This window comes from Eubalaena glacialis, chromosome 18 (genome assembly GCF_028564815.1).
Source record: "Eubalaena glacialis isolate mEubGla1 chromosome 18, mEubGla1.1.hap2.+ XY, whole genome shotgun sequence".
NCBI lineage: Eukaryota > Metazoa > Chordata > Mammalia > Artiodactyla > Balaenidae > Eubalaena > Eubalaena glacialis.
In genome coordinates, this window is record NC_083733.1 from 51,640,931 (window position 1) to 51,662,998 (window position 22,068).

The following is a 22,068-nucleotide window of genomic DNA, read 5'->3' on the forward strand; positions in this document are numbered from 1 at the left end:
CTAGTTCCCTAGGCCAGGGGTCGAACCCACGCCCCCTGCAGTGGAAGCGTGGAGTCTTAACCACTGGACCACCAGGGAAGTCCCGGGGTACCCCCATCTTGACCCACAGCCTGGCCCAACCGATGTCACTTGGTTGGTACTGGTGTATTTGCAATTTCTTCTACTTCAGGAGGAACGAGGGTTGGGACAAGCCACGCAGGCATGCTCTGGGTCTGCAGCGGCCAGAGCAGTGGGGGTCCATCTGCAGGGACACAGCCTCTGAGCCTGGGGTCTGTCAGAGCTGGGTCTGGCTGCCCCATCTCAGCTCCAGGCCCCAGGGCTTTGAGAGCAGGGACAACCGTGATCTGGCCAGAGCTTCAGCTCCTGCAGATGTGACTATCCACTGCAGCCTCCATCCCACCAGCCCATCCTTCAGTCTGTCAGGGAGAGAGAGCTCTGGCTGGTGGGGGTGGGGAGTCACTCAGTCCCTGACATCCTCTGGGCCTGGGAGGCTCCTTCTCGAAGCCTCCAGTTTCATGGAGACCCTTGTCCCCAGCACCCTGTAAACAGGAGCCAGGGCAGAGAGAGACCCAAGAGCTTTTCTGTCCAGCAAGCCAGTTGCGAGGGAGAAGGACCCAGATTCCTGCCTGGACGTTGCAGGGGGGTGGCCGCTGTCCCTGGCTGTGGGTGATGGGGCTCCACCCTGGGCTTCCCTGGGCAGGAGCTGGGCAGTGTCTCTCTCCATGGTTTTTCTAGGGGTGCAGATACAGGAGACCCTGGCAGGAAGCTGGTGTCTTGGCCACAGGTGGTGACCGGGCTTCCCTTCACCTCCTTGGGCTTGAAAACGTGAAAGGGACGCACCTGAGTAAGGGTGGAGGGATCCAGGATTACGCTGGTCGAGTGCCGTGACTGGGGCCCTGGGCCTCAGTGATGGACCGTCTCTCTCCTCTGCTGCTCCATAGACCGTGGCCTGATGGACACCTGGTGTGGACGATGAGGGAAGAACGCGCCTCCCACACCCGAGAGGTGACCCCAGAGCGAGCCCTGGATGACCCCGCGAGCAGGAACGATGCGGCTGGCCTGCATGTTCTCGTCCATCCTGCTGTTCGGAGCCGCAGGCCTCCTCCTCTTCATCAGCCTGCAGGACCCCACGGAGCTCGCCCTCCAGCAGGTGCCAGGTGAGCCCTCACTCTCCGCCCCACCGTCTGCTGGCCCCGGCTTTCCCGCCCGAGGGGCAGGTCTCCACGCTGCTCTGGTGCCAAGGCAGGGGTCCTGGCCTCCTCCTGGTGGTCCTCAGCCTCAGTGTGGGAACACAGTGTCTGTTGTCAGACCACCAGCCTCAGGGTTCTGGCCTCTGGCCTCTGGCCTCTGGCCTGTGCGCTCTTCTGGGGAAGGACAGACAGGCTGTCCATCTCTCAGCTGGTCATTGCCTTTGGTGAAACCCAGATTTAAGGAGGATTCTGCCACCTCTCAGGGCCCCTTCCACATGGTCTCGGACATCCGAAGATGAATGCCTTCTCCCTGAGCCCAGGCCTCCCAAATGGGACTCTGATTCTCTGCCCAGCCCTGGGGACCCCTCGAATTCAGCCTCTCCAGCCTGGTCAGGGAGGTCGGGGTACCTCCTGGCTTTGTGAAGCTGAGGTGGCTCCTGCTGGCCCCCCACCTGCTTCCTCCTAACACACTGGAGGGAAGTACCCTCCCTGACTCAGAGGTGGGGTGGCAGTGAGGGGAGAGCAGGAAGGATGGTTCTGGAGCCTCGGGGTGGACAGGATATGGAGAGGGGAGCTCAGGCAAAGCCCCTCTTGCTGGGACACAGAGAGCACGGCAGGGCTGGAGGGCATCCGGCTCGGGGCCAAGGCCTGGGATCACTCTGCTTTGGGGTGAGAGGAAAGCGTGGTTGCCAGGCCCGAGCACCAGCGTTTCCCAGCAGTGGTCCCAGAGGCCTTGTTAGGGGAGGGTCCGTGATGACGGCCCTGTGCTCCAGGACACGAACAGAGAAGGAGGTGTGGAGGCTGGGGAGTTAGGCAGAGGGATTCCTGTGCCATCCCTGCCCGCAGCCCATAGCACAGGAGTGCGGGGCATGGCACAGGGGCCCCTGGCCCTGAGTGCGGAGGGCTCTCAGGCCTGCACCCTCCTCCCCAGCACCCCCTCAGCCATGGCTCACACGCTCAGGGCAGCCTGCACCCAGGCTCAGACTGGGGGCCTGTAGGCAACACGTGGAAAGGCAGAAGGAGCACGAGGAGGCCAGAGCTGGGGCCCTGGGCCTGGCAGCTGCTATCAGAGGCCCTGGTGGGAGAGGCTGATGAGTTGATTCTCTCATCACAGAGAGTCAGCTGGAGGCAGCCCAGGTGCTGGGTCTCCAGGAGACAGTGGGTGAGTCACTGGGGCTGACCCACGCTTGGGCCGGACCCTCCTAGGGGGTGGCTGTCGAAGGTGGTCTGGCTGCTTCCTGGCTTCTGGAGAAGCAAAAGCAGGGCCCCATGACCGAGCTGGTCCTCTGCGGAGACTTTGCAGCCTCATGTGAGCCCCAGAGTAGCCGGCTCACTGTGTCAGCAGCACCGGGCTCCACAGGCAGCGCCAGCAGGGGCGCTAAGAGTTGGTCTCTGCAGTTGTGGGTTATATACGCAGAAGCGAGCTCCCAGAAAAGGGCCCTCAGACAGGGCTTGGCGTTAATGGCACCATGTATCCTCGGCACAGGTCTTGGTGAGTGCGTGTGGTTGGAGCACACGTGGGCAGAGGATCTGCATGTCCAGTGCCTGCGTTCTATGGGACGAGCCTGGGAGAGAAGGCATGAGTGTGTCTGTGGTGTCCACCTGGGTATCCCATCCGTGGTGTCCTCTGGGGACAGGTGTTATTTTCCTGGGTGGGCTCGGGGTCTGGTGGCCACGACACACACACCCCACCGCGCTGTAGCAGCTGGCAACGCAGAGCCCTTGCCCCTCATGTCTTCTGCAGACGTGGATTCCTGTCCCTCCCGCCAGCCAGCACTGCCTTGCACAGCTGCCCCAGTGCACGCACGTGCGGGTCTCCTTGATTACTGGTGGGGTGGGAGCCCACCGGATGGCTGGGGTTTCTGGGGTGGGGTGGAGTGGTGAGCAGGAGAGGAGCATGGAGCCTCAGCTGGCAGGGCGTGTAGGGTGGCAGGAAGCTGAGGTTCCCCTCCCGCTGCAGCCGGGGATGGCAACGGCCTGGCAAACCCAGGCAAGGAGCACACTTGGGTCTTGAGCTCCCTTCCTCGGGCTGTAGATGGAGCTGGACCACCCCCTCGCCACATGCCAGGTGATGGGCAACCTGGACGTCCTACGGAAATCACATCAAACACAGTCATAAAACCTTAAGTAATGCTTACATTACTTTCCCTGAGCAAAGTGTTCCTGACACAGGCTGTTTGTGTTGATTTGTTGCTATTCATTTATTCTTTCCCTGTACTTCTCACAGCAGCCTAATTGTGATTCGGTACCAAGAAAGCAATATCAAAGTAATTTTCCACAACATTAGTTACAATTTTCTTCTGATCTTTCAAGTGAAACAATCCCATCCTGTTGGCTTCTTTGAGCATATAAACCTTGATTACATTTATCTGTTGGAAACCAGTACTTACAAAGTGTATGTATCCAGTTGCATGGGTGGGTGGCCCCAAGGGCCCTGGACAAGTCAGGATTTCTACCCACGGGAGGTGTGGATGTGTGGGGTCTGCCCTGTCATCCGGATCAGGCAAGGCCGATGGTGGGGGGCACCTTCAGAGGAAATTCCACACGGGCTACTCTGGCTTTCCCAGCAGCAGAAACTTCCCTGGGAATGGAGTGTCTGGTATCCACTGTTGGTGGCACTGATCAAGGTGGCAGGGGGAGGGTGGGCAGGTGAAGATCCAGAAACAAGCTTGAGAAGGTGGGCAGAGCCTTTAGTTGTTTGTGGTCCCTTGGGGTTGGGGGTGTCCTTCAGATTTCTCCCATGCAGCTACCAGCTGTTAAAAGCACCTGAACTTCTCAGAGACCAGTCAGCAAATCTCACCTGGTTTGTGCATTAGATGCAATCCTATGGGGCTGCCAACTTTTGTAAACCAAGCGATATTTTCCAAAATGTTTGCTATATTTTAAATCAAACCTCCTGGAACATAAATCACTGCCGGTTAACCTACCTTCATTCTAAGATTAGATTTTCTTGGGTATCAGAGAATCCACCTATCCTACTATTTTTCAGTCTCCAATATTGCCAGGCCCTGAGGCCTCAGGAAACTCACTTCTTGACCCAGGAGACTACACTTGCCCCTTCCTTAAGTGGAAGAGAGCAGACCAGAACCGGGAATAACACATCCCAATGTGCTGGCCCTGGGGGTACAGAAGGTACATTCCATGTGTGTGTTTGGGCACACTGACTTTTTATGAGCTGCCTGTCTTTATTATGAACTTTGTATTATGGAGAGCTTGGAACACACACAAAAGTAGGTTAGCATAGTGCAATGAACCCCATGCACCCAACACCTAGTAGCCTCAAGAGGGCCCCATCCACAGCTCCATCCACTTCTCTCCTTTTGAAGCATATACAATATGGCCTATCAATTCAGCCATCAATTTTTTTTTTTAATTTCTATTGGAGTATAGTTGATTTACAATGTAGTGTTAGTTTCTGCTGTACAGCAAAGTGAATCAGTTATACACATACACATATAGCCAGTCTTTCTTTTTTTTTTAATTATTTTTGGCCACGCCACACCTCATGCGGGATCTTAGCTCCCCGACCAGGGATCGAACCCGTGCCCGTTGCAGTGGAAGCACAGAGTCTTAACCACTGGACCACCGGGGAGGTCCCTATCCACTCTTTTTTAGGTTCTTTTCCCACGTAGGTCATTACAGAGTATTGAGTAGAGTTCCCTGTGCCATATAGTAGGTTCTTATTTTATCTACTTTATATAGAGTAGTGTGTCTATGTCAATCTCAATCTCCCAATTTATCCCTCCCCCCTTGCCCCGCTTTACCCCCTGGTAACCATAAAGCCATAAATATTTCAATATGTTTCTCAGTTTAAAAGATAAGAACTTTTTTTTTTTTAACATTCAACAGTTCTTTAATCTCACCAAATGACCAGTGTTCACATTTCTAGTTGTCCCACAAATATCATAAGCACCTTTATTTCCAATTTGTTTTATCCAGTATCCAGATAAGGTCCACATGTCACAGTTGGTGGATAAGTCATTTAAGTCTCTCTCAGTCTATAAGAGGCCCTGCACATCTTTATTTCTCTCTTGCTATTTATTGGAGGAAACTGGGTTGCAGGTCCTGTAGGTTTCCCGCAGCTGGGATTTTTGCTGATCGTGCCTGTTTTGTATAGCTCAGCACAGACTTCTGCTCTTCCTATTCCCTATAAATTAAGTCAATTTAGCAGCTTGATCAGATGCAGGTTTGGTTTCTTTTTCTTTTTTCTTTTTTTTTGGCAAGAATTCACGTGTGGTCCTATGTTCTTCCGTTGGGAGACGCACATCTGCCCGGCTCTCTTTTGGGATGTCAGTTAGCCACTGACCCTGTGCCTAGACCGTTCATTCATTTGGGGCTGTACAATGCGATGTTCTTTTTTTTTTTAATTATTTATTTATTTATGGCTGTGTTGGGTCTTCGTTGCTGCGCGCGGGCTTTTCTCTAGCTGCGGCGAGTGGGGGCTACTCTTCATTCGTTGCGGTGCACAGGCTTCTCATTATGGTGGCTTCTCTTGTTGCGGAGCACAGGCTCTAGGCACGCAGGCTTCAGTAGTTGTGGCATGTGGGCTCAGTAGTTGTGGCTCGCAGGCTCTAGAGCACAGGCTCAGTAGTTGTGGCGCACGGGCTTAGTTGCTCCGCGGCATGTGGGATCTTCCTGGACCAGGTATCAAACCCGTGTCCCCTGCATGGGCAGGCGGATTCTTAACCACTGTGCCACTAGGCAAGTCCAGCGATGTTCCTTCTTTTTTTTTTAATGTTTTAATTTATTTCTTTAAATTGAAGTATAGTTGATTTACAATGTTATGTTAATTACTGCTGCACAACAAAATGATTCAGTTATACATATATATACATTCTTTTTTTAAAATATTCTTTTCCATTATGGTTTATCATTAGATATTGAATATAGTTCTCTGTGCTATACAGGAGGACCATTCTGTATATAAAAGCTTACATCTGCTAACCCCAACCTCCCCCTCCATCCGTCGCCCAGCCCCCTCCCCTGTGATGTTCTAATTATTATCATTCCTTCTTCATTCTTTTAAGTGGGATGGATTTTGTTTTAATGGGGTGAAACGAAGCATTGTTAGTGACCCATGAAGCCAAAGTGAACAGTGGATTGATTGGCTTATTCACTGATATATTTTAAAAATGTGACCTTATGATACAGATTCTGTTGCTGGCACACTACAAATAGGTTTTTTTGTTTCTTTGGGTTTTTTTTAAATGTTTGGTTTTGGCAGAGTGGATTTCCTTAGAGTGAGCCACCCCACGTTTTAGTGAAGTAGCTCTTTGCTTTCCCCAAAGCCATGTAGTTGTGATGAGGGGGGTCTCTGGGGACTGAGGCCAGTGCTGGGGTGCCGAGGGAAAAAGGCAGCCACCGTGATGGCTCAGCGGCCCCGAGTGCAGACAGGACAGCCTCTGATGACTTGTTGGTCCATAGCCAGGCCCCAGGGCATCCAGGAATAATAATAATAACAAAAGTTTACCACGTGCCAGGTCTTGTGCTAAGCCCTTTACATGTTTTAATGCATGTAATTCTTATAATAAATGAGGTCCTGAGACTTACAGGATGGACACGCAGAAAACACTGATGGGGGCTAACGCTCCCAGCCACTCACTGCGTGCCCACCACTAAGACAAGCACTTCACAAGTACTTAACACTCATTTAATACTTTTGGAACCCCCTGAGTTAAGTACTGTTACGCCATTTGACAGACAAGACTCATGAGGTAAGAGGGGTTACGAGCTGTGCCCAGGGCCATAAAGCTCTGGGCTTCAGAGCCCGGATTCATCCTGAGGCAGCCGGCTGTTGCCCGCGGCACCTACTGCCTTCCCAACAGCAGTGACGCTCGCTCGGGCTGGCCTGTCTGGTCCCAGAGCAGAACCTGGCAGAGAGAAGAGCGTGGATCGAAGAAGCATGAGAGAATGTGCGTGGGAAGAGCTCCCAGTGCATTAGGGGCTGGAGTGAGACCTGGGGATCCAGACTAGTGGCTGAAGACGCAGCTAGGCGCTGGGCCCTGTGAGCCCTTGGAACATTGCAGGGAGCGAGCCTTTGCTGCAGGCTCAGCAGGAAAGCTCTGGGGATTCTGAGGGTGCAGTGGCCATCAGAGAGCCCACTCCAGTGACTGCATGTCGTGGACCTGTGGGCAGGAGCAGAGGAGGAGACCACAAGTATAAGGAGAGTGTCTGGGAGGGGTTGAGTGAGGCAGGCAGGCAGGGACTGGAGAGGGTGGCTCAGGGCCATCATGGGGTCGGCAACCCCAGAGTTGGTGACCACATGGGTGGGAGGATGAGGAGGGTGAGGAGGGCAGCCATCAGGGTTCAGGGTGACTCTAGCTCAGAGTGTCTGTCTCTGGTAGATGGGGGTTAGGGTGCCACTCACCGAGGCAGACACTTCAGACAGGGAGTGGTCAGAGGAGGGAGCTGGAGACCACATGTTCTATTTTGGGCAGATGGCATCTGAGATGCTGGGCAGGGTGTGAGGAGTTGCACTGTGACTCCTCCACCCAGGGTTCCAGACCCACAGACCACAAGAACGGGCGAGAAAAGCAGGAAGCTCCCACCCTGCCCATCCCTCCTCCACCGGTATCTTCATTCACACAGGTCACACACTCACTCCTTCGCTCTCACACACCCGAGGGCAAGGTCCTGGCTGGAGGAGTCAGGAGGGCTTCCTGGAGGAGGGGAGCTGTGGATTGCTTGTTGACCTTCTCCAGGGCACAAGAGGTGACAAGATGCTGACCTCCAGCAGAAGCAGTGAAGTGGATTTGGATGAGACTCAGTGGGAGCCCGTGGTCTCTCTCCCGAGTGCGTGATGCTAAGTATTGTGCCCAATATCTCACAGGTAGAAATTAACAGAGCCAGAATTGACTTAGAAATTGACAGAGCTCCTGCTTCGGTCCCCTGGAGGCAGGGCTGTGTTGGCTGGAGAAAGCGTGGCCCTCACTCTCGGTTCCATGGTTACCAGGTTCACACGGCCCTGCCTGTGCCAATGTGCAGGGGTCAATGTCAGAGGGTTTGTCTTGTTCCTACAATGACTGTCTTTGTCCAGGTGTGACCCCTTGTAGCCCTGAGACACCACCAGGCCAAAAGCCCTGGGTGAGCCAGGGCCACAGGGGTAACTGCTGAGACGCTCTCAGCAGCTCACCCACGTGAGGGTGATGGAATAACCATAAGCGCGGTGGCCGTCCCTCCTCCCCCTTCTCTGGGCAAGGTGGCCTTGGGGTAGGGGCAGCCTGCTGGAGCCGGTGTGCCTAAGCCCACACTCCTTCCCCGGCCAGGGGAGCCAGCCCCTCCAGTTTCCATGGAGCTGTCTGCTTTTCCCAGGCAGGTGGGTTTTACTAGAATCCTCTCGAGTCTGTCTCCTGAAACCTTTTTCTAACAGCATTGTGGAACATCATATATATTTCCTACAACCCTTGTGAAACTGACACCTCCTTGTTGTGACTGTGAATATCAGAAGTGACATGTAATTGCAGTGATCCATCCTGTTAAGTAGCTGGCAATATATCATTGCAAAATCAGCAGGGCTGGGACTCTCAGAACCCAGGGTTTCTAAACAACGCACCTGCAAGCATGTGTGTTCAAACTGTCTTCGCCAAACGCCGCCCAGGGCTCACGAAGGCTGCCTCACCTGCCTCGCCTCGCCTTTCTATGACCACAGCAAAGAAAATTTAACTCTGGTTAAAGCTACCCACTGAGTTTTCGGTTCTCTGGAATGTCCGCTCCTTGTCACAGAACGCACTGGGTTCTCAAAGTCAGGGCTGCGGTCAGGATGCTTGTAGCAATGCTCCTTCCAAGCGTGGCCCTGGGGCTTCCTGTCCCCCCTTTCCTCAACTCCAGAGTGGCTTTGTGGGGTGTTCTTTCTGGTACCAGAGGGTGGGCAGTGAGCTGGGCCAGCCCAGCCATCACTGTGCCAGCCTAGGGAAGGAAACTGGTGGGGTCAGTGTGGACGATTGGAGGGTTGGGGACCAGGGGTGGCTAGAGCCCATGGCACGATGGCTGAGCCCTGCCTTGGTCAGGTGGGAGCACTGAGGCAGGGCCTACACATTTCGAGGGCACCACTCACACTGTGTTCTATGCTAATTCCAGGGTAGTGTTGATTTCAACTGTGGTGTGAAGGGCGCCCCCTGGAGTTGTGCAGAGGACAGTACTGATGGAGGGGCAGACGTGGGACCTCCACGGCAATCGGACAATGAGTGCCAGAAAGGGGGGCCATGTCAGAACACGCAGCCCTCAAGTGTGGGCACCAGAGCCCAGGGGGGCTGGTAGGCCCTGGGGCTGCTGGTTTTGGAGCCTTCTCTAAAGTCTGCTTTGGGGGGAGGACCCTCACAGAGCCCTCCCTGGGACGCCCTGACCTCAGGAGTGTCCACTGCGGGCCCGTCTGCAGTGGAAGTTACTCTGCCCCCATCCTCTCTCACCTGAGACACCGCCCCAGCCTGCAGCCCCCTGGCATCTGCTTCTCTGCTGTGGCCCCCATTTCCTGGGCTCCTCCCTCCCCACTGCGGAAGACGCCCTGGAGGCCTCCAGCTGGAGCCTCACTTTTCCTTTGGTGCGTTAGAATATGCTAAGTGAAAAATAATGAGCATGTAGGAACTAATAACAGGAATCACCTAATTAAATTAGGAAACAGACATCTTATCACTGTAATCTGAAAACTGATATTAATAGAAAATGGTCCCAGCATTGTTATGCTAAATGTTCCTAGGGGTGGAGAAAGTAAAAAGGAGAGCAGAGCAGAAAATGGGGACAATCGTATCCAATAAGAGCAAGACATGTTTTAAAGGAACTAAAGTAAAATGCTAAAAATAGAATGCAGGATCACTCTGAGGCTCTAATGACGTACTGGACAAAGATGCCTTTGAAAACCACAGAGCTCCACACACGTGTACGATGATAATTTTTTAAATGAGACAATGTGATTAAGCTTCAGTGTGCATGAAACCTAGTAATAGTTATCGTTTTTTGGCGCCAGGCACTGTCTCGGGTGCCTTTATTTCATCTTCCTTCACCCAGTGAGACGCAGGCATCATCGTCCTCAGCTTACATTCAGAGAGGTTAGGTCAGTTGCCCAAAGTCCCACAGCCAGAGTGGCCGGAGCTGGGATTCGAACCCAGATTTGTCTGCTCTCAAAGCCCTTCCGAGGCTCACTTTGCCCTCCTCACCTGTTGCTGCTGGTTAATGTCACGGTCAGCAGTTCTCGTATTTTCTGTTTTTCCACCGTCTCCTCAAAGGGCATTTCTTGCCGACACCCAGCAGATTTCTTGGCAGCCAGACTCCCTGCCCCAACCCCAAGGCTCCTCTGGCGTCTTGGTTAATAAAACCCACACAAAGACACCTTCTGAAATTACAGTGCAGCTGGGAAACTGGGGCTCCCATTGTGTCCGGGTCTGGGCGGGGCTGAGCGGCCGAGCTGGGCTGGCGGTTCGTGCCGACCCCGGAAGCCCCGGATTCAGGTTGTGTCTCCACAGCAGCTGATTGTTCCCCCCCGCCAAGCCCCCACCTGGGAGGTGAATCAGGCTCTGTTCACCTGCGATGTGAGTCACTACTCCATGAGCCCAGAGCGGGGCTCAGGTGTGGGGTGACCCCTTTCCCATCTGCCCGGCCCAGAATGAATAGGAGGGATCCAGGGAGGAGGAGGAGGGCTCAAGATCTGTGTGTGAGATGCCCCAGAAGTACCTAGTCTGGGCCACCGTGGGGAGCACACCTGGGCTGGCATTAGCAGGGACATGCACCCCGCACCTCCCCACCTCTGTGCCCATGCACCAACCAGGCACCTTCAGTGGGGGGATGGAGGGGGAGTCAGTCACCTGACATCAGAGCCCAGCCCCCCACTCAGCCCAGGAGCTCTGCCAGGGAGAGCAGGAGGGCAGGGCAAGACTTCAATCCCAAAGTGGCACAGGGCTCTGGGGGTGGCCTCCTGCTCCGGCTTGCCTCCCCACTCAGCCCCACTTGGTCTGCAGTCTCAGGGCTCTGGGAGAGAGGCTGGGGAGACAGTGAATCTCACTGCCAGCTTGGGGAAGGGTCCGGTCGGGTCCTAACATGTGCTTATCCAGGCCCTGCTAACCTTCCAGAAGTCCTAGGTTGCTAACGTGGGCAGCAGAGAAATGGTTCTCTGCCAGAACCTGGTCTAAGGACAAGGCTGTTGCTATGATTGTCATCCTTCTCCATAGCTGGTTCTTGTTTTTTTAAACCCCGAAAATGTCATGGTTGTAGTTATGACAACAGAAGTGCCGGAGGCTGATTCTGGAGGCCGATGCGGGTCCATGGTGAGGTGGGCCGATCAGGGATGCCCTCGGGCCAGGCCAAGTGGAGCTCTCACCTGGGCACCGACTGCCTGCCGGGTGGGCATGCTGGCCCCTCCTATTATGATGATGCCTTTCTTGTAGCCTTCGGGTCAGTGTGGGTCTCCTTCCCGAAACCTTTGCAGGCAGTTGGGTGCTCAGGCAGATCCCATCTAAGCCAGAAGCTCATCGTTACGTGTCTGCCGATGTTTTCATTGTAAAGCTTATCTCCCAGGATTTATGGCTGTACAGTTTTAACTTGAATCATGGTAGAACTCCAGTGGACAATTCTCGCTTTTAAAATTTTTTATTTATCTGGGAAAAATAGCTGAACTTAAATGGGTTCCATTGTCCCCAACAGCTGCTGCTCAGGAGCCCCTGCGCAGCTGGCTGGCTCCTGACGGAGGGGTGAAGAGCCCCGGGGGGGGGTCTTCCCATTCTCCGTCTGGGGTCCAGGCAGGAAGCTGGGGGCTGCCTCTTACCACGCCCTGCGGCCTAGCCATGGCATTTCCCAGCCCTCCTCAGCAGTCCTGAAGACCGGCCACCATAGAGCAGACTCTCCCCGTCCAAGCTACCTGCTCACCCCAGCTTGCTTGTCCTCAAAGCAGGCCAAGGGTCCAGTCCCTGGCCAGTGGTTCTCAGCCCAGGTGGTTTCCAAGCTAGGTTGGACCGAGGGGGTGATCTGTGAACCCCTCACCACGTCTTGGTTGTGTGTCTGAATGTGCTTTAGTCCTGGGAAGAAAAGGCAGCCTGGAAGGAGTCTGGGACCCCCACCCTACCTCTCCAAAGGCTACAAGCATCTGTGGGTGCTTTCGACCTTTGCCCTCAGGGTCTGGGCCTGCCCCGCAGGGAGGGAGATAGGAAAGAGGAAGGGATGAGGGGGAATGTCAATAAAAAAAAAATGGTGTGGGGTCACCAGGCCCATCAGAAAATGTATCAGTGCAGAGCTGCCAGGGCCGGGAGACCACAGGGAACAGGGTGGGGGAGGGGAGGGGGGAACAGATGGTCCCTGGCTCCTGGGGCAGGGCCGCTGCTCAGCTCCAGCCAGGAGCGCCGTGTGGAATGCGGGCCCAGGGTGGCCAGATCCTCCTTTTTATTTTTTAGTTTTTCAAAGAAACAAGGAATCTGTAACATATAATTATATCATTTCTTCTGATTTTTAAGTGGCAGCTCAAACTTTAGAAGGTGTTTTCAGAGTTGGTTGGTCACGCTTGTCACTGCCTGTTGGTTGGATGGGTTGGAAGGAGAGGCTGTGTCCACTCTCCCGCCCTCCCTCAGGCTGAGACTTGCCCCCTCCCACCCTCCCTAGCTACTCCCCCCACCACCACCGCCCCAGGACAGAGAGGTAATGGGTCTCCCTGGTGGGCAGGGAACTTGTTATCTTTCCAGCCCCAGCAGGACTCACTTCAAGCCAGGCCCCAAGCGAGTCCTGGGCAGAGCTTCTCCAGGTGTCTGCTGACCAACGGTGGCTTCACAGAGCCCGAGGGGCCCTTGCCCAGTTCAGGGGGCCAGGAGCCCTGCCAGATCACTGTTCACCATTCAGGCCTGGGACCTGGGGTGCCCAGAAGATGACTGGGTAGTGGAGGTGTCAGGGAGGCAAGGGCCAGGGAATGGCAATGGCACTGGGGCTGTGAGTGGGACCTGAGAGTCCCAATAGCACCCAGGGAGGTGGCACCTGGGGGTGTGTTCTGGGCAGTGACGATGGTATGAGTGCCAGGTGCCTCCTGTGTCCCAGGCACTGCACTTTACCTGCTTTATAGATATTTTCACACTGAAGCCTCACAGCTGCTTGTCTCCATTTTATAGATAGGGAAACTGAGGCACAGAGAGGCAAAGTCACTTGCCCAAGGTTACACAGCCAGGAAGTAGCAGTGCCTAAACTAGAACCCGGGTCTTTGGATCCCAAAGACACAGGGTCTTATGGGTGACTCTGACAGCCACTCAGAGCTGAGACACACACTGTTGGAGGGCCAGCCTGGGGGCCTGCACACAGTGCCACGCTGATGTGTGGGGTGTACTTCATTCCTGTGTGTTGCAGACACATTCTGGTTTGTGCATAGATCTGCTGGTGAAGGACGAGGACCTCTGTGAATGTGTGTGTGTCTGGCTCTCATCCGCGATCCTGTGTACAAGTGTGTATGTGCACAACCATGAGGTGTGTGCACACCTCGGGCTCACAGCTCACATGGGGAACACTTCCCACTGAAGTGTGGGGCTGGGTCCTTGGAGTGCACACTGACGTTGCCATCTGCCACAAGCAGGCGTGGGACACACACAATCAGGGCCTGGGCTGGGGCAAGTGACGTGGGCACCAGGGTGGGAGTTGTCTGCGGGTTGTCACCACAGAAGTGGGTGAGGAATGAATTGCCATTCCATCAGGAACTTGGCAAAACCAGTTATTGTAACCCCCTGCCCGCGACCGGGTCAGACCAAATAATGAAATTACATTCTTAATAGGTCAGGTCGAGTGACTGCTGCTCGAATTAGTTCCTTCCCAGAACCCAGCCAGAGGTAGCAGCAGTAATTAAAGGATTTTCTGGGCTTAATCCAGGTCCGCTCGTCAAGCAGGTACAATATACAGGGCTTGCAAAATGTGTGTGGGCCTTGTCCCTTCCCGGGGACTGGCATGAAAGTCGGCGAGAGCAGGAAGGCTGCTGGCCCAGAAGGAGGTGGGTTCTTACTGCAGGGGGCACTTTTCCACTTTCATTCATTCATATGAGAAATGTTGAGTCCCAACGTGGCCGGGCACTGGGATTCTGCAGCGAACAGGACCGTGAGGTCCCCGCGCTCACGGAACGCAGCAGTGAGTAGGGTGATGGAGAAGTCCTGGTGTTCCCCACCCCGACTCCCGCCTCCTTCCCAAGCAAGCTGGTCCCAGGAGCCCTGTGATGTCGAGAACTGCCTCCTTCCACCTGGGGACCTGTAAATTAGGGTCTGAGGCTGAAACTGGGCTGGGACTTTCCACGCACCAGAGAAAGAGAAAGGAAGGGTATTAGCGTGGCATGACCCCCATCTGACCCATCCTGTGTCCTAGAGAGAGGGAGAAGGGAGCCAGATCCAACACTGGGGGTCAGTTGGAGCTCACACCCAGGCTGGAACATCCCTCCCCCAAGCCCGTTTTTCATTTCTTCCATTTGCTTCACTGAGAGGAACACACAGCCCTCCTCAGGGAGCAGAAAATGCCAGAATCCCAAGAAAGCAAATATCGATAGTGTGGCTGACAGAGGTGATGTGCCCACCCACCCTGGGTAAAACAGAACCTACAACTTCCTTAAAACTCCAGAAGGAAAAGGAAATCCCAGGAGCCAGAAAATGAGACGGATTAGCGAAGAAGCAGAGAGTGCCAGGGGTCGCCTGCCACCGAGCCTGCAGCTAGAGCCTTTTTTACAAAACAGCTTTATTCAGGTATAATTTACATGCCATAAAATTCACATATTTTAAGTGTACACTTCAGTGGTTTTTAATAAATTTACAGAGCTCTGTAATCACCACAATCCAATTTTAGGATATTTCCACTGTCCTCCGCCCCGCCCCCAATTTCCATCCCAAATCTCTCAGGCGCTTTGCAGTCACTCCCTGTTGCCCCAGGCAACCACTAATCTACTTTCTGTCTTTATAGATTTGCCCATAAATGTAATCATACAATATGTGGTCTTTTACATCTGGCTTCTTTCACTTAGCCTCAGGTTTGTGGTCACTTGTCATCATGTAGCCTGCATCAGTAGTTCATCCCTCTTTATTGTTCAGTAGTATTCCATTCCATGGATTCTTGGTTTACCCATTCACCAGTTGATGGACACTTGGATTGTTTATACTTTTGGGCTGTTATGAATAATAGTGCTATTATTGAACATTCACATGCAGGTTTTTTATTTCTCTTGGGTAGATACTTGGGAGTAGAATTGCTAGATTGTGCTAGATTGTTTAGTAACCTTATGTTGAATTTTTAAAGACACTGTTGCCAAAATGGCTACACTGTTTACATTCCTGCCAACAATGTATGAGGGTTCCAATTTCTCAACATTCTCATCAACACTTGTTATTATCTGTCTTTTTAATTATAGGCATTCTAGTGAGTGTGCAGTGGTATCTCATTGTGGTTTTAATTTGCATTCTCTAATGACTAGTGCTATTGAGCATATTTTCATGTGCTTATTAGTCATTTGAATATATTCTTTAGTGAAATATCTATTCAAACCTTTTGCCCGTCTTTTAAATTGAGTTATTTGTCTTTTTATTGAGTTGTTATTTTTATTTTGTAGATACAAGTACTTATTAGATTTGCAAATAGTTTCTCCCATCTGTGGTTTGTCTTCATTTTCTTAATGGTGTCTTTCAAAGTGCAAAAGTTTTTAAATTTGAAGAAGTACAGTTCATTTTTTTTTCTTTTATGGATCATTCTTTTGGCGTTGTATCTAAGAAATCTCTGCTTAACTTAAAGTCATAAAGATTTTCCCCGATGTTTTCCTTTAAAAGTTTTATAGTTTTAGCTCTTCCATCTATGTCCATGATCCTTTTTGAGTTAATTTTTGTGTTTTGTGTGAGGTAATGGTCTTTTGCACGTGGATATCCAATTGTCCCAGCACTGTTTATTGAAGGCTATCTTTTCCCCATTGAATTACCTTGCCACTCTGGTCAAAATAAACTGGCCTCGAATGTAAAGGTTTGTTTCTGGTGTCTTAATTCTATTCCATTGATCTATTTGTTGATCCTTACACCAACAGGACAATGCCTTAATTACCATGGGTTTGTAATAAGTTGTGAAATCAGAAAGTGTAAGTCCTCCAGCTGTCTTTTTCAAGATTGTTTTGACTATTCTGAGTCTCTGTAAAGACAGTGTAAGTTCCCACGTAAATTTTAGGATCAGCCTATCCTGCCAACAAAAAGCCTGCTGAGATTTTGATAGGTATTGCATTGAATCCAACAGTCAACTTGGGAAGAACTGCACCCTTAGCAATATTGAGTTTTCCAATCCGTGAATGTGGAATGCCTCTCCATTTATTTAGATCTTCTTTAGTTCCTATTAGCAACGTTCTATAGCTTTCAGTATACAAGTCGTACCCTTCTTTTGTTTAATTTATTCCTAAGTATTTTATTCTTTTTGATGCTATAGTGAATGAAATTGTTTTTCTTTTTTTGGGGGGGGGTGCTGCATTGGGTCTTCGTTGCTGAGCGTGGGCTTTCTCTAGTTGCGGCGAGTGGGGGCTACAATTCGTTGCGGTGCGTGGGCTTCTCTTTGCGGTGGCTTCTCTTGTTGCAGAGCATGGGCTCTAGGCATGCGGGCTCAGTAGTTGTGGTTCGTGGGCCCTAGAGCACGTGGGCTTCAGTAGTTGTGGTGCATGGGCTTAGTTGCTCTGCGGCGTGTGGGATCCTCCTGGACCAGGGCTCGAACCCATGTCCCCTGCAATTGGCAGGCGGACTCTTAACCACTGCGCCACCAGGGAAGTCCCTGAAATTGTTTTTCTTAATTTCATTTCTGGACTGTTCATCACTAATATAGAGAGATAAAATTGCTTTTTCTATGTTGATCTTGTACCTTGCAACTTGGTGATTAATTCTAGTTCTTTTTGTGAATTCCCTGGAATTTGATAAATACAGGGCTATGTTGTCTGCAAATAAAGAGCATTTTACTTCATTTCCAATCTAAATGCCTTTTTTTTTTCCATGCCTGATTGTACTGGCTAGAACCTCTAGTACAATATGAAATAGAAGTGGTGAAAGTGGACATCTTTGCCTTATTCCTGATCTTAAAGGCATTCATTCAGTCTTTGACCATTAAGTATAATGGTAGCTGTAGGATTTTTGTAGATCACCTTTACCAGTTTGAGGAAGTTTCCTTGTATTGCTAGTTTGTTGAAAAAAAATTTTTTTTACCCTAAATGGGTGTTGGATTTTGTCAAATGCTTGTTCTACATCTATTGAGATGTTTATATGGTTTTATCCTTTATTCTGTAAATATAACATATTACATTAATACATCAACCTTGCATTCCTAAGGTAAATCCCTCTTGGTCATAGTACATAATCTTTTTTATTTGTTACTGGATTCATTTTGCTAGGATTGTGTTGTGGATTTTTTTTTTTTTAATATTTATTTATTTGGCTGCACTGGGTCTTAGCTGTGGTGTGTGAAATCTTCATTGCCGTGTGCGGGATCTTTAGTTGCGGCATGTGAGATCTTTTAATTGTAGCATGTGGGATCTAGTTCCCTGACCTGGGATTGAACCTGGGTCCCCTGCATTGGGAGTGCAGAGTCTTAGCCACTGGACCACCAAGGAAGTCCCTGTGTTGTGGAATTTTTTAAGGGATAGTTGTCCGTAGTTTTCTTTTCTTGTGATGTTTTTTGTCTGGCTTTGGTACTGGATTAACATAGGTCTTAGAATTAGTTGAGAGTATTTCCTCCTCCTCCTCCTTTATTCTTCTAGAAGAGTTTGTGAAGGATTGGCATTATTTCTTTTTTAAATGTTTAGAAGAATTTACTAATGAAGCCATCTGGAGCTGGAAGATTTTTAAATTACTAATTCAATTTCTTTGCTATAGGTCTATTCAGATTTTCTGTTTCTTCTTGAGTCAGCTTCAGTAATTTATGTCTTTCTAGGGCTTTGTTTATTTCACTCAAGTTGTCTCATTTGTTAGCATAAAAATGTTGATAGTATTTCTTTATATTAATTAGTGATGGCCCCTCTTTTGTTCCTGATTGTCAATTTTGTAGATCTTTTCAAAGAACCAGCTTTTAGTTTCACGGTTTTTGTCTTTTTTTTTTTTTCTGTTTTCTATTTCATTGATTTCTACTCTGATATTTATTATTTCCTTTTTTCTCCTTGCTTTGAGTTCAATTTGCTCTTCTTTTCTTTTTCTGGTTTCTTAAGGCAGAAGCTTAGGTCATTTATTTGAGATCCTTCTTTTCTAATATAGATATTACACCTATAAATTTCCCTCTAAGCATGGTTTTATCTGTAGTCCACTTTAGTTGTCTCATTTCCTAGATCTCACTTTAAATTTCTGCATGGTTTATTGCTTCCCTCAACCCATATCACAACCTTGGGCTAGCTGAGAATTTGGAATTATTATTTTCAGCAACATTCCCGGACATGGAATGTTTCAATCTTCTTGGCCTGCTCTACCTTGGTAGAACTTCAACCACCAGGGAACTGAGTCGGGGTGATGGAAGCAGCCCCAGGCTAAAATGCCATAGGCTTACCTTATTCTTCCTAGAGTTCAGTAGAAGTTCTTGAATAAATGTTTCCTAATATGTTGTATACTGTTGGTCAATTTCCAGAGTTCTTAAACAGTTGTTTTGATTTTTTTTTTTTTCCTGTTCTGTCATTTCTTTGGGGGAAGGAATTTGCCGAGCTCCTCACTCAGTCATTCTAGACGTCCCACCTCCAGGACTGGGGTCTTGATGTCTACACAGACAGGAGGTGAGGTCTCTGGCCTGACTAAGGTGCTGAGCTGGAGTGCAGCCTCTCTATAAATAGCACCCTCAGAAGGCATCAAACCCTCTGCCCATGGGTCCAGTTTGCTTGGGACAGCCCCGATTTACACCTGTGGCCTGGTGTAATTATCATCAGCACTCCCCTCACTCCCAGAAGTGGCTTTATTTTGATGATAAGTCACTGTGTAAGTGTAATTCTGTAAGAAGAAAATTTAACCAGAAAGAATGGGATGCAAGAAATAATGGTAAGGAAATAAGTTGTAGGTATGTAGATAAATGTAAATAAATATTTACTGTAAAAAAATAAACACTCAGTTTGCAAGTTTAGGAAGTGCAATAACATGGAAGTGTGTATGGGGACAGTAATTGGATTTAAGCATTCTAAGATCTTAATCTTGTTAGGGAGGAAAACAAAGATAGTAATAAACTTTGGACTTTATTTTCAAATGTGGCTCAGCCCTGGAAGTATAATGTGTATCTTCTGAGTCTCTGCACTGGCCCCTCTCATTGTAGCCCCACTCTTAGAGCTGGGCACCTGTTTAATCACCTCCTGTTCACCTCATTGGTAAAAGAGGATTCCCAGCCTATGGTTATGGGGATGGTGAACCCTCAACACTGGACAGATGAACTCAACAGCCATTGATTAGTCACTCATAGCCTGGGGGAGAAGGACACTGCATGCCTTGCCCCTATGGTCACATGGAGAGAGAACAAGCAGGGGCTGTGGGAGGCAAGCTAGTAGTATCAAGAGGGTGGGGTGCCCCCTGGTTCCCACGGGAGGATGTCATTGATTTGTTTGAATAATTCCATGGGCTGGTAGGGCACAGAAACCTGCTACTCAGGGTAAGCAGAGACTGTGCCTGGTCCCCTTGATAGGTGGTTGTTTAGCTAGGGGACCTCATCTGCAGGAGCAGAGTGGGGAGGGGACTTGCAGTTGGGCCATCGGAGGCCCTCCTGATTTCACCAGGTGTCAAGGCAGCATGTGATACTGGGCCTTAATTTTAGACCTTACTTTAGGCAGACTGACCCACAGAAGCCTAAGAGTGGAAACACCTCACCCTGAGTGGGGGCAGCCCTGAGCCAAAAGCTGGAGAGAGGGCTTCCTTGCTGTAGTCTCAGGACTCCCCTCACCCCAGCTAAGGTGCTGGAACCCTGCTTAGCTCCTGCCCTGGTCACCCTCTGCCCTTGCATCCTGCCTATCTGTATATCCATCTCTCTCTCCACCATCTGTCCAGCCTCATTTATAGGAACATGCTATAAAACCCCATAGCCCCCTAGTTTGTGATTCCTTCAGAAATGATGTAGATGGAGACTGGCCAACCAGTGTGGGCCCTCACCCCATGGACAGCAGCCAGGAACCAGCCATGAGCCCCTGAGCCCAGCATTGGGGTTTCTGGTACTCACAGCCCCTACCTGCCATTGGTAACCCCAACATCACCTGGCGCAGGTCCCTGCATCCCTGACACACGTGAAGGGTCTGTAGCCTGGCCATGCTCGCTGCTGTTTCAGGAACCAGTGTAGCTCAGTGGGTGGGTGAAATGAGGCTCCACTTGCCACCTGTGGCTTCTCCCAGTCTACAGGGATCTGTGGAGGTGCCACATCTTCCAGTATCTTCTCTCCAAGCAGAAGAACAAGGATTGGTGGCCCTGGCAGGTACCGTTGCAGCAGTAGTGAAGTGGCAGGCTCCCTCCTCAGCTGTCTTTGAGGCACCACCTCAAATGCCACCAGGGCGCACTCACCAGCACAACCCCCTTTCCCTCCCCAGGGTCTTCATTCTTTGAGGCATGTAGCTACAAGGCAAAACCCGAGCATTTCAAACTGTTACTGCTGGAGAGGATGAGATTGGGGTTTTGAATCTGCCAGGTTTTTTGAGCCACGGGTTCCAGACAGAGCCTGGCTGAGGAGTGAGGGCTGGGTGAGAGCAGCCTGCATGCCACAGCTTCCATCTACCCTGGCACCAGGAGGGGCAGCCACAACTTCGAATAACAGTTCTCAGCCTGGGCTCCGTGTTAGAGTTACCTGTGGAGGTGTTAAAAAGCTGATGCCCAAGCTGCCCCATGCCTAAGACCAATCAAATCTGAATCTCTGGGGGAAGAGACCCAAGCAGCAGAAGTTTTCAGCGCTCCCCAGGCAACTCCGCTGTGCAAGCGATTTTGAAAGCTATTGGATTCAGAATAGTGTTTCTCAGAATTTAACATAACTACAGATCATTTGGACAACCTGTTAAAATGCAGATTCTGATTCTCTGGGTCTAGGTGGGGCCCAAGATTCTGCATTGCTAGCAGCAAGGGTTCATCATTGGAATCATGCTACTTAAAGTGTGGCTGTGAACCGGCAGCATCCGCAAAGCTTGGGAGCTTCCTAAAGATGCAGACTCTCGGGCCTGCCACCAGATCTACTGAATTAGAATCTGCATTTTGATAAGATTCCCAGGTGGTTTTTTTTTTTTTTAACATCTTTATTGGAGTATAATTGCTTTACAATGGTGTGTTAGTTTCTGCTTTATAACAAAGTGAATCAGTTATACATATACATATATCCTCATATCTCTTCCCTCTTGCGTCTCCCTCCCTCCCACTCTCCCTATCCCACACCTCTAGGTGGTCACAAACCACCGAGCTGATCTCCCTGTGCTATGCGGCTGCTTCCAACTAGCTATTTACTTTACGTTTGGTAGGTGGTTTGAATGCACTTTGAGGTTGAGACACACTGGTTTAGGAGACTTTTATGGCCCAGCAAGCCTTAGAGAGAGGGGCAGGCTGCTTCCAGGCCTCATCAGAGGTCACAGGCAAACACCTCTTCGTCATCAGATGACAAAGCCCAGGCTTGGGTCCTTCCAGAATCTTGACAGCTCTTTCATTCTCTTGCTCTCCTACTCTGGGACCTGACCCAGCTGGGTGTGGCCCTCCCTTTGCCTTCCCCATGCCCCCTGCTCCAGCCCCTCCTTCCCTATCCTGCCTGGTGTGGGATCCTGACACCAGGCTTGCTTACACGGCCCAAAGCCTCAGAACTTTGGCTCCGGCTTCGCAGAGCAGCCTTGCCCATCGGGGGAAAGCACAGCCTGCTGACACACAACACTCTCTCCAGCACAGTGTCCCCACTGCACCCTCCCTGCAAACCCAGCCAGCCCCTCCCTCCACAGGCCCCTAACCCCAGCGCCAAAGACGCTGGCTGC

General features: G+C 50.8%; 1 protein-coding gene across 1 annotated transcript in view; it reads left to right on the forward strand.

Annotated features, from left to right (window-relative positions):
* Positions 1-1,027: 1,027 nt before the first annotated feature.
* Positions 1,028-22,068, forward strand: part of CHST8 (carbohydrate sulfotransferase 8) — a 65,849-nt gene continuing 44,808 nt past the window's right edge. The window contains exon 1 of the mRNA XM_061173607.1: positions 1,028-1,157. Coding sequence (XP_061029590.1) covers positions 1,028-1,157 — 130 coding nt within the window. The remainder of the gene's footprint in view (positions 1,158-22,068) is intronic.